The sequence below is a fragment of the Salmo trutta genome, chromosome 13 (assembly GCF_901001165.1).
Source record: "Salmo trutta chromosome 13, fSalTru1.1, whole genome shotgun sequence".
Taxonomy (NCBI): Eukaryota; Metazoa; Chordata; class Actinopteri; order Salmoniformes; family Salmonidae; genus Salmo; species Salmo trutta.
In genome coordinates this window covers 52,856,280-52,866,416 of record NC_042969.1, presented here as the reverse complement: position 1 = coordinate 52,866,416, position 10,137 = coordinate 52,856,280, and the positions used below count along the sequence as shown (strand labels likewise).

General features: G+C 44.5%; 1 protein-coding gene across 1 annotated transcript; it reads left to right on the top strand.

The window, feature by feature from the left end:
- The first annotated feature begins 204 nt into the window (after positions 1 to 204).
- On the top strand, positions 205 to 9,695 carry shkbp1 (SH3KBP1 binding protein 1). The gene is made up of 17 exons (XM_029772479.1): positions 205 to 417; positions 774 to 827; positions 1,000 to 1,045; positions 1,172 to 1,245; positions 1,351 to 1,409; positions 1,515 to 1,595; positions 1,674 to 1,844; positions 4,835 to 4,925; positions 5,029 to 5,219; positions 5,409 to 5,524; positions 5,760 to 5,847; positions 6,014 to 6,130; positions 6,602 to 6,772; positions 7,057 to 7,212; positions 7,330 to 7,611; positions 7,716 to 7,848; positions 8,729 to 9,695. Exons 1-17 carry the CDS (start codon positions 338 to 340, stop codon positions 9,381 to 9,383), a joined length of 2,565 nt encoding a protein of 854 aa, XP_029628339.1. The 5' UTR covers positions 205 to 337; the 3' UTR covers positions 9,384 to 9,695.
- Positions 9,696 to 10,137: the final 442 nt, after the last annotated feature.

The window sequence follows — 10,137 nt, the reverse complement described above, 5'->3', positions numbered from 1 at the left end:
ATGTTCAACGAGCAGGTGTCCACATACCTTTGGTCATTTAGTGTGTTTACTTGCCAGATCATATGCATTATGTCAGACGTTGCTTGTAGCCTACAGTAAAAACAATAATTGGGTAAACCGCGCCTGTACTCCGCACTCCAGAACACCTTGTGGCGCCGCGACGATGAAAATGTGGTTGTTGTTGACTGTCAGACACCACAGAAGAAGAAGAAGAAGAAGAAGAAGAAGAAGAAGAAGGCTCTGTTTCAGGAAGTTGTAACAGGAATAATTATGTGGCTAACGTTGTCTAAATACTTTTTGTGATGATTAATTCAAACGTTTACTTTGTGGGCAATGCATGAACATTCACACAGCTTACAGTATGGCTAATATAGCAAGGACCGGAGACATTATCCATTTAAACGTTGGAGGAAAAAGGTGAGGACTGGCATTACTTTGAATAAGCTACCAGCTGCTAGCTATTGTTGTTGGGTGGATGCTAGCTAGCTATGTAAAAGTTGCTGGCTGGCTAGCTAACTAGATACCAGCTATTTTTAGTAATCAAATAACATTAGTAACATTGTCTTAAGTTAGCAAACTAACTACTGTAAGTTAGATTTTTTCCAGCTAAACTATATGTCTCTGACAGTAACGTTAGCAACTACTGATTTCACAGTGCAGCCGGAAGGTGCTAGCTAGCTAGGTAATGTTAGCTTGCTAGCTTTTCAATGGTTTTGAACTCGATCAAACTTGAGTCAGTGTGTACACTCATTTGAGTGATCATGTTGTTTCAGGTTCAGCACCTCCAGACAGACATTGACATGGGTCCCAGACTCCTTTTTTTCAAGGTAGGTAACTTTTTATTTTGCGACCTAGGCCAATGCCTTTATTAAATTCACAAGTGTCTTCATAATGACTCACTCCGACTCATTAATTACCCGACCATAGTGATGGCATATGGTCATTTGCTGTAGACCTTACTTAGTGATGCTAACGAGTGAGTTGTGTTGTCTCTGCCAGTCTTCTAAGTGGGAGGATCTCAACCTTGAAGGATGAAACTGGAGCGGTAAGTTGTCTGAAATCGATGGAAAAACTTAGGCTATGTGTGTGTATAAGCCTATTTGATATTGGCAACCACTTAGGCCTACTTATAACATATTTGTAATGTGCTGCTGACCTTAATCTCCCACAGATCTTCATAGATCGGGACCCATCTCTCTTTACTCCCATACTGAACTTCCTGCGTACCAAAGAGTTGTTTCCCAGGTGCTGATTCCTTTGTTTACAATTAAAGAGTAAAATATATATATATCTATTCAGCCTTGATGGCAGGTTGTCTTCCAAATTAGATTTCTTAACCTTTCTTTTTAGGTCTATAAATGTGCACCTGCTCATGCATGAAGCGGAGTTCTATGGAATCACTCCGTTGGGTAAGAAAGTAACCAGTAGCTAGTCAAATACAGCTGTGAATGAGAGGCTGTCTTTCTTTCTATGTATTAGTGTCTGCACCATGGTTACTTTTTTCTCTTCCTCAGTGCGCAAGCTGCAGCTTTGTGACGAACTGGACCGATCCTCCTGTGGAAACGTGCTCTTCAATGGCTATCTGCCACCTCCAGGTAGATTTGACTTCACTTCAAGGACAGGCAAAGTGTGTGTTAAGTTGTATTTCCTGATCGTCTTCTCTTGTTCACCAGTGTACCCGGCGAAGCGGAGAAACCGTCACAGTGTGGCGGGGCCTCAGTATATGGGTGGCTGTGCCTTGCCCATGGAGAGGGCTCCAGTGAGACGCAGCAACACCATGCCACCCAACCTGGGCAACGCGGGCATACTGGGTAAAGCAACAATTGAGGAGAGGATAAGTGGTGGTAAGGCCTCAGAATCACATACACATTTAACATACGCATACACATTTTACAAGCATTTCGCTACACCTGCAATATTATCTGCTAAATATGTGTATGTGACCAATAAAATGTCATTTGAAAAGGTGCAGCAAAATGCTTATGTGGTATTCTTCAATAGTGCAGTACAATCAACATCAGTAATAACAATGAAAGAGTCAAGTAAAAAAATAACTAATTGAAGAGGTAGTATGCATTAGGGATGTGACAAACTTTTCAACATGCCTTTTGGTGGGGGGGGGGGGGTTACTGTTGATTATTTTATTTTTTTTAAATCACAAAATTCCACGTCAATTTACAGTGCAAAATAATGTTCCTATTATGTATGTATGACCGCTAGGGCTGGTCAATGAAGTTTCATCTCCCGCAGTCATATACAGTGGCAAGAAAATTAGGTGAACCCTTTGAAATTACCTGGATTTCTGCATAAATTGGTCATCAAATTTGATCTGATCTTCATCTAAGTCACAACAATAGACAAACATAGTGTGCTTAAACTAATAACACAGAAATTATTGTATTTTTCTTGTCTGTATTGAATACATCATTTAAACATTCAGTGTAGGTTGGAAAAAGTATGTGAACCCCTAGGTTAATGACTTCTCCAAAAGCTAATTGCAGTCAGGAGTCAGCTAAGCTGGAGTCTAATCAATGAGACGAGATTGGAGATGTTGGTTAGAGCTGCCCTGCCCTATAGAAAACACCCACAACATTTGTGTTTGCTGTTCACAAGAAGCATTGCCTTATGTGAGCCATGCCTCGAACAAAGAGATCTCAGAAGACCTAAGATTTAGAATTATTGACTTAAAGTTGAAAAGGGTTACAAAAGTATCTCTAAAAGCCTTGATGTTCATCAGTCCACAGTAAGACAAAATGTCTATAAATTGAGAAAGTTCAGCACTGTTGCTACTTTCCCTCGGAGTGGTCATCCTGCAAAGATGACTGCAAGAGCTAGGCACAGAATGCTCAATGAGGTTTAAGAAGAATCCTTTAGTGTCAGTTAAAGACTTACAGAAATGTCTGGAACATGCTAACATCTCTGTTGACAAGTCTACGATATGTAAGACACTGAACAAGAAGCCACTGATGTCCAAAAAAAACATTGCTGCAAGTCTGAAGTTTGTAAAAGTACACCTGGATGTTCCACAGCGCTACTGGCTAAATATTCTGTGGACAGATGAAACTACAGTTGAGTTGTTTGGAAGGAACACACAACATTACGTGTGGAGGAAAAAAGGCACATCACACCAACATCAAAACCTCATCCCAACTGTAAAGTATGGTGGAGGGAGCACCATGGTTTGGAGCTGTTTTCCTGCTTCAGGGCCTGGACAGCTTGCTTTTATCAACAGAAAAATGAATTCCCAAGTTTATCAAGACATTTTGCAGGAGAATGTAAGGCTATCTGTCTGTCAATTGAAGCTCAATAGAAGTTAGGTGATGTAACAGGACAACGACCCAAAACACAGCAGTAAATCAACAACAGAATAGCTTCAACAGAAGAAAATAAGCCTTCTGGAGTGGCCCAGTCAGTCCTGACCTAAACCCGATTTGAGATGATGTGGCATGACCTCGAGAGCGGTTCACACCAGACATCCCAAGAATATTGCTGAGCTGAAACAGTTTTGTAAAGAGAAATGGTCCAAAATTCCTCCTGACCGTTTTGCAGATCTGATCCGCAACTACAGAAAACATTTGGTTGAGGTTATTGCTGCCAAAGAAGGGTCAACCAGTTATTGAATCCAAGGGTTCACATACTTTTTTCCACCCTGCACTGTGAATGTTTACATGGAAATAGTTTCGAAGCGCCAATGAATGGGCATTTTACTGGTCTGTAAAGGAATGCCGCTTCTTGAAGCAGGACTAACGTCCATCGCTAGGCGACCAGAACTGTCAATCAAATAATCGCACAGACCACTCTCCTAAAAAAGTACTTTAAAGTGTTTTTTAAATACCGTGACTTACAAGACATTTAGTAGATAGAAAATACTTCTTCCTCTAGGAATCTACTCCTAACATTCAGAATTAGGCTAAATTAATTCAGGCTTTCATTCATTTCGACCGTATGCAGGCTATATAAAGTTTAAACCTGTGCGGCTGGTAAAAGTTTGAGTAGACAATAGCCTGTATTCATTTAGATTTTGGGAATTGTTTATCTAAGTTTCAATTAAACTATTTGGTTATCTAAACAATATTTAATATAAGGGTATTTTGTTATGTTGGCAATAGGCTTTCATTAGGTCATTAGAAGGCTCTTTTTCAAAGCAATTTGTGTTGTCAATGTGTTGCATTGTGTAACTAAGAAGATAGGCCTATCGTTCTTAATTCATGGCATGGTTTCCTTTTATCCTATTGTTGAATAGAGATGCAGTCAAATTCATTAATGCAGGGAAGGGGAATGGCCTAATAGCCTACTACTCTGGAGTCATAAAAACAATGAACTAAATTGATGTTATTTGGCGGGTCACGGATCAGCTCTCGTAATAATTATATGTGGGTGGGGTTACAGAGAAAAATCTGTCCTGTTGTTGGATATTGGGTGGGGCTCAGAATTGATATGGCTGGCGCGGGGTGAGTGTGCCTCCAAAAAACTGACCCGTGCGGGACTGTGTCTATGTGTAAGGGGTTGGATGTGTGGGGAGTCGGTGCAAACAGTCTCTAAGGTGCAGATATTCTCAAGGTGCAGGTCTGTGTAAGGAGACCGCTAGGGTTAGAATGAACCGTCTGTGGCTCGTGTGATTCGAGACCTTGACGATCTTTCGGGACAGTATTTTTACATTATATTTAGCTTCAATATATTTATTATATTTAGCTTCAATCAATATGTCTTGTCTGGTTGCAATGTATTGAAAGTAAAAGCTCTAACCTGGAGCCATTTTTATTTGTTAAGGGAATATTATCAACCTGAGGGTTCACCTTCACCCCCACCTGTTTATCTTTCCCTTCCTACACAGCTCAGCTTGCAGACCCAGGCATGGTCCGCATCATCTGTGGCCACCACAACTGGATCGCTGTGGCTTATGCCCAGTTTGTTGTTTGTTACAGGTAAGAACACAGGACTTCCATGTACGATATTACAGTGTCATATGAATCAGTCTTTTGGTAAGGACCATAGAGGGGTGTTAACTGTGCTGTCCTCTTCCATCAGAGTGAAAGAGTCTACCGGCTGGCAGCAGGTGTTCACCAGTCCCCGTCTGGACTGGGTGATTGACAGGGTGGCGCTCAACGCCAAGGTGATGGGCGGCTCCCTGGGAGACAACGACAAAATGGTGGCCGTGGCCTCGGGCACAGAGATCATCCTCTGGACTATCTGTCCCGACGGCAACGGCAATGAGATAGGTCAGTCTGCAAACGAATGAACGCACAGTGTTAAAACAAATATTACGGCTACGATATAGTTTTTATCACTGAAAATGTTTATTTGTTGACTTGTCGTTTAGCATTTTAAGAGACCACTTCATAGGTAGTTGTGGGTGCTTATTGTAAAGGCTGTGCTAATAGGTCTCCATTGTCCCTGCTTCCCTCCAGGTGTGTTCAGTCTGAATGTCCCCGTGGAGGCTCTCTTCTTTGTGGGGAACCAGCTTATTGCCACCAGCCACACAGGGAAAGTGGGAGTATGGAATGCAGTGACCAAACATTGGCAGGTAAAGTTGTGTCCGTACATTCTGTAAGAATGTCACGTCAAAAGAACATATGTGTATTAATAATATATGTGGTCCTGTGTGGCTCAGTTGCAACGCCAGGATTGTGGGTTCGATTCCCGGGGTCACCCATATGTAAAATGTATGCACACAGGACTGTAAGTTGTGTTGGCTAAATGGCATATATTATATGTGTTGTACACCACTTCATGTTTTCCTTTTGTCTTTCCCTTCTCAGAATCAAGATGTGGTTCCCATTAATAGCTATGATACTGCCGGTTCCTTCCTCATTCTAGGCTGTAACAATGGGTCCATATATTATATAGGTAAGGGAAGTCATCTTTCCTACCTATGACGCAATAATGGAAAACTATTGAAATATTTGTTTCTGTTTGGAAGAATGCAGTCACAAGGTGTTTTTGTATTACATCATTCAGTATATGAATACACTTGCAAAATATAGACCTCTCATGGATGTGTTCTTGTCAACAGATGTTCAGAAGTTTCCATTGAGGATGAAGGACAATGACCTCCTAGTGACAGAGTTGTACCGCGACCCCACGGAGGATGCCGTCACTGCTCTCAGTGTTTACCTCACGCCCAAAACAAGTATGTCTGCCCGTTTAGATTTTTACCTTCACTAAAATGAATTGCTTTTTTCTGCATGTTTTTAAGGATTAGTATCAATTGGTCAATCGTGGTTATTGGAAATACAAACTTAATAAATACATGGTGCAAAACAATAATTTTCTGAAAAACTTGTTTGCCGTATTACTTTATTTATGGTCAGCAATGGTGATTTTCTGGGCAGCTGGCAGATTTTGAATGGTTCCCGGTGGTGTTTCACTAACTCTTTACCTAACGTTAACCTTTAAACTAATCTTGACCTTTACCCTAACCTCACGTCCCTAACATGAACATTTAACTTGAACCAATTTCGATCCTAATACCTCAACCTTAACCTTTTTGGGTCTACCGGCTGACTATCCACTTCCATTTCTTGATATGCAACGGTACATAACACAGCATGCGTTGTGGCTAAAATAGTGTATGGGATAAAAGTCCCCAATGTGTCGTCAGGCGACAGCGGCAACTGGATCGAGATCGCCTACGGGACCAGCTCGGGCACGGTGCGGGTCATAGTGCAGCACCCGGAGACCGTGGGCTCTGGGCCCCAGCTCTTCCAGACCTTCTCAGTCCACCGCAGCCCCGTCACCAAGATCATGCTCTCTGAGAAGCACCTCATATCAGGTGAGAAGGGTTGGCCAGGAGCCTCCACGTTTTAGGGATGATCGTTACTTCGCTGTGTATTCTACCGTCTCCGCTTGTAAGCTTTTGGATATTATGCTAATGAATTAATTTAGCTACATTTCTCATTGGGGTTGATTTGATTTTTGTCTTTTCGGATGTCAGCTGACACAGCGATACGTTAAACATTGATGTTGCTGACAGAGAATCGTTGGTCCTCCAAGTTTAGTGCAGAAGACTGGGCCCATCATGCAGATGTCTTTGAGCTAACCCTGTTGTGTCGTCAGTGTGTGCAGACAACAACCACGTGCGGACCTGGACGGTGACTCGCTTCAGGGGCATGATCTCTACCCAGCCAGGCTCCACCCCCCTCACCTCCTTCAAGATCCTCTCTTTGGAGGACATCGACGGCCACGGGGGCTGTGCTGCCGGCACTGAGATAGGTAAGCAGACAGAGGTCAGGGGTCAAAAGTGGACACTAGTTTGTTAACATTTTAGAGATGCAATGGGAAAGGACTGTAAGGGTACGTACTGTAAGGGTACGTGTTCCCCTCTAACAGGTCCCTATGGTGAGCGAGACGACCAGCAGGTATTTATCCAGAGGGTCGTCCCTGACACAGACAAACTCTACGTGCGCCTCTCGTCCAACGGGAAGAGGGTGTGCGAGGTGCGCTCTGTGGACGGCACCTCCATCACCTCCTTCATGGTGCACGAGTGCGAGGGGTCCAGCCGCATCGGCTCACGTCCCCGCCGCTACCTCTTCGGTGGCCACGCCAACGGTAGCATCCAGATGTGGGACCTGACCACGGCCATGGAGATCGCAGGGAAAGTGGACATCAGGGGTAAGACAACCTCCGCTCTACACACGTGGCTTTTTGTGTCGACTGGTTTTCTTAAGTGATGTGTCCTAGACATTGAGTTGGGTCTCTGTCTGGTTGTCCCTCAGCGCTGGGTGGCCCTACAGAAGAGGAGCTCCTGGAGCTGTTAGACCAGTGTGACCTGGCTCTGACCCGTACACCTGACATGAGTCCCGCTGCCTCCGTCACCCACTCCTCCACCCCCCGAGCCTCTACCTCCAGGTACACCATCCACCAATCCCAACTGTCCATGCAATCAAGCACCTGCTACATGACCCATACAGCTGCGTATATTAACACACTGATGCTATCCTTTTTGCAAGTGTACATATTCAGGGCATAAAATTAACACCCACAAAATGCGGGTAGCTTTAGTTTGGGGTGTGGTCAATTTGCAGGGCTCTACAGTGTGAGCATTGCATTCGCATGTGTATAAAAATAGAATCAAAAGTAAAGTATGAGAATATGTGCAAAAAATGCTGAAGTAGAGGTGTCTTCAAAGTATATTGTTTCTAATTGCACAAAGGAATACAAATCCCACCTCACGCAGCAACAGCTTTGCGCAATGTAAAAGCACCTTTTTTGGAGGCGCTGGCACAGGCATAAAAGTTGGTCTAATTTACTCAAGTCAGCAAAGTGAGACTTTGTCCTCATTGGCTATTTACATTGTTTTTGTTCGCAAGCGCGGATGTTTTTCAATCTTTGTTTGAATCTGCTGCTTCAATTGATAGTGAAGAGACGCTGTAGACGATGTCTACTACTAGTCACATCCCAAATCTTACAGACACATGACATGACTCGAGTAGCCTCGTTACCACGGTAACCTTCCGCCCTTAAAGGGGCAGCTGAACATTGTCTCATCTGATATTTTGGTTAAAAGAAAAAATGTAATTAAGCAATATACCACATTACTTCTTACTAATACATTTTTTGTTTTAGAAAAATTCCAGAGCATGTAATTATGGCAAACGTTTTTGGGCTGGTAAAAAAAATCTGAGTCACTGGTACATTTAAAAAAAAAATCTACCTGCCACAGTGGCTGGTGGAACAAAAAGTTCATTTTAGGCCCTGATCATATTTTCTCTGTTTCTTGTCTCTGCAGTTTGCAGTCCCAGCTGAGTGAGAGCTCCAGAGAGCGTGGGACCAGAGGAGGTGTGAGCAGCTCGGGTCCCTTCTCTGGTAGCCTGCCCCGCCAGGCCCCTCCGGTGCCCCTCACCAAGCCCCGGGACATGGCTCTCTCCATGGCGGGGTTGGGCATCCAGCCCCACCACCTGGGTCTGAGCCAGGCCTCCCTCAGCAGCAGTGGCAGCCCCCGGCCTGGCCGCACCGTCCCCCAGGACAGAGACCGGGACGGTGGCATGGGGTCTCTGCGCAGGGGTAGTTTTGTTGAGCGTTGTCAGGAGCTTGCCAAGGTCTCGGACTCTGCAGGAGGGGCGGAGGGGGGTGCGCGGCGCAGCCTGGCCGTATGCTCGGAGTTGGAGGCTAGACTGGGCCTACGGACCCCCGCTTCTTTCTCCAGCCCCCCTGCAGCCTCCCCATCTTCATCGCTGCGCCGGCCGCAGCCCACCTCACCCAGCCCTGCCCCTGCTACAATCGTCAGTCCAACCTGCTCCCAGACCCCCGTGTCGCCTCGTCGAGCTGACACCTCCCCTACTACAGAAGTCCCGCCCCCTGAGGCTGCAGCAGCCACTCCAGAGAGCTCCTCCCCTGTGCCCCCCACCAGTCCTAAACCCCCTATGAATGAGACCAGTTTCTGACTGGCTCGGTGACGTATGAGTGAGTGGACTAACAATGGACGCTTTTGGTGTTTCTGAGCATGTGTGGTTTAGTGACGGCACCTATTGTCACATTTATGGACATTTTCTTGTTTAGCATCAGGGATACATATCAAATGTCATTCCTCTGTTTTCAAAAGGGCCAGCTGTGACGTAGGCAAGATTCATATACAACATATCCAAACTGTCAATGTGTTGACGATACACGTTGTAAATCTAACCATGTATACAGGTTTTCGGTTGCATTTGGTAGAGCAGTCCATTTCATTAAATTACACCGAACAAAAATATAAATGCAACCATTTCAAAGATTTTACTGCGTTACAGTTCATATAAGGAAATCAGTCAATTGAGACAAAATTATTAGATTAGGGCCTATGTATTTCACATGGCTGGGAATACAGATATGCATCTGTTGGTCACAGATACCTTAACGTTTGTAGTGTGGTCAGAAAACCAGTGTGTATCTGGTGTGACCACCATTTGCCTTATGCAGCACGACACATCTCCTTCGCGTAGAGTTGATCAGGCTGTTGATTGTGGCCTGTGGAATGTTGTCCCGCTCCGCTTCAATGGCTGTGCGAAGTCGCTGGATATTGGCAGGAACTGGAACACGCTGTTGTACAAAATCGATCCAGAGCATCCGATACATGCTCAATGAGTGACATGTCTGAGAATGGAAGCCATGGAAGAACTGGGACATTTTGTGTACAGATCCTTGCGACATGGGGCTGTG

Bases quoted from the DNA above. Each gene is read 5' to 3' on its own strand.
- shkbp1 (XM_029772479.1), top strand. From the start codon at position 338: ATGAACATTCACACAGCTTACAGTATGGCTAATATAGCAAGGACCGGA. The intron at 5,220-5,408 runs GTCAGTCTGCAA...GCTTCCCTCCAG, and splicing joins CGGCAACGGCAATGAGATAG to GTGTGTTCAGTCTGAATGTC. The intron at 6,131-6,601 runs GTATGTCTGCCC...ATGTGTCGTCAG, and splicing joins TTACCTCACGCCCAAAACAA to GCGACAGCGGCAACTGGATC.